Genomic DNA, 1,924 nt, shown 5'->3' on the forward strand with positions numbered 1-1,924 from the left:
GCAAATATAAATGATAGTTTGTTACTAAGAATAATTTAGATTATTTAATTCAACACAACCAAGTCGGTGCAGTGGAGTAAACTTAGAAACGCCAAAATGAAATCATTCCTTCCACGGAAGCCGCCCACTATCGTCGTCGAATGCCGCTGCAACAACCTTTATTTATTAACCGGCCAAACTTGCACGGAACTGGACTTTGACCTAACCCACGCCTGCCTACCCGGCCAGTTTAATTATATAAGCAGAGATTGAGCAAATGAAGGCTTCAAATTGGTTTCAAGCTGTGCAACAATGAGGGTGTTTCTTTTCGTATTAGCTGTGTCCTGCATTTTTATCTGCGCCGCAAGGGCGGCAGATCCGCGGCTGGTGTTTGCCCATTACATGCTCTATGCCAACGACAACATTAATGTTCTCAAGCAGGAGATTCGACTTGCCCAGAGCAAAGGAATCGACGCCTTCGCTCTCAACAGCAATGTGTGGCGCCAGAATCTGGCAGACAACATGTACCAGGCAGCCAAAGAAGTGGGTCCGAATTTCAAGATCTTCTTCTCCGCCGACATTCACAAGGACGCCAATGGCAACCTCACGCCAGATCAGCTGGTGACCATGCTCACCCGCTACGAAACCCACCCCAATCAGATGAAATACCGAGGCAAACCCTTGTTCACATCCTGGCTCGGCAGCGACGATTCCTGGTGGAAAGACTACAACTACTCCTCTGCTCTCAGCGGATGGAACGCCGTTTTCCAAAAGGCCGGCGGAAAGAACAAGTTCTTCTACGTCCCATTCTTCCCCACGGATGGCTCCTTGGGGGGCGTTCAGGGCACGCTGGACAAATTCAAAGATATTATCGACGGCCTGTTTGCGTGGGACACTTCGGCGTGGCCCTACTTCAGCCCAGATTTCCAGAACCCTTCTGTTTCCAAGGACCAGAACTATCTGAACGCCTGCAAAGCCGCGGGGAAAGTATACATGGCGAGTCCCAGCCCCTGGTTCTTCAAAAACATCGCTGGCTCCTGCTGCTCCGACGCTTGCAAGGCAAAGGATCTGAGCAACTGTAACTGTCAAGTGAAGGGCAATTACCAGGGTCCGGGGCTTTGGATCAAAAAGTGGGAGCAGCTCATACAGTTAAGCCCTCCTCTCCTTGAAATCGTGACGTGGAACGACTGGGTGGAAACCTCTTACGTGGCACCGCCACTCAGCACAGCTGCTGCTGACGTGTCTGGGTACACTCACCGTGCCTTCTTGGAGCTTGGGCAGTTCTACTTTAACTGGTACAAGTCCGGCAGCCAGCCCGCGATTACCCAGGATTCGATCTACTTATTTTATTATACCCAAAGCAAAAACATTAATGTGCCCGCTGACGGATGCAAGGTTGTGTATTCTGATCAGTTAAGTGATAAAGTGTACGTGACTGCGAAGCTGACTGGGCCTGCCATGGTGGAATTGCGATCTGGAAGTGCGACTCAGACATTCAGTGCTCCGAAAGGGATATCCACATGGAGTATGGATTTCCAGGCAGGGCAGCAGTTGGCAACCCTGAAGCGTGGAGGTAAAGTGCTCAGCACGCTGACTGGGAGCAAACTGATTAGTAACTCCAATGCAACCCATTACAATTTCAACGTCTACTCCACCTGCACCACATGTTAGTAACGCCTTTCAGAGACGAGTGGGGTCCTCTTATCAAGCTCTCTGTCAGAGGGCATTACTTATAATAAACTCACCTCATCAAGCCTATTTTGTACTAATCTACCGTTTCAATTATCAATACTTATTGACCATCTGTACAACTCGTAACTAGCAGCTGCTACAGATCATTATTATATTTAATTGAAGCTTAGACTTTTTATTCTACCAAGCTATACTGAATATAAAAGAAAATTGAGTAATTGAAATAATTGTATTTTTTTGAAATAATTTTTTG

The 1,924-nt window shown here is 47.5% G+C and overlaps 1 protein-coding gene across 1 annotated transcript; it reads left to right on the forward strand.

Annotated features, from left to right (window-relative positions):
* Positions 1 to 291: 291 nt before the first annotated feature.
* Positions 292 to 1,650, forward strand: LOC131056872 (glucan endo-1,3-alpha-glucosidase agn1). The gene has a single exon (XM_057991143.1). The coding sequence runs from the start codon at positions 292 to 294 to the stop codon at positions 1,648 to 1,650; it is 1,359 nt and encodes a 452-aa protein (XP_057847126.1).
* Positions 1,651 to 1,924: the final 274 nt, after the last annotated feature.

Source organism: Cryptomeria japonica, chromosome 7, assembly GCF_030272615.1.
Source record: "Cryptomeria japonica chromosome 7, Sugi_1.0, whole genome shotgun sequence".
NCBI lineage: Eukaryota > Viridiplantae > Streptophyta > Pinopsida > Cupressales > Cupressaceae > Cryptomeria > Cryptomeria japonica.

Bases quoted from the DNA above. Each gene is read 5' to 3' on its own strand.
- LOC131056872 (XM_057991143.1), top strand. From the start codon at position 292: ATGAGGGTGTTTCTTTTCGTATTAGCTGTGTCCTGCATTTTTATCTGC.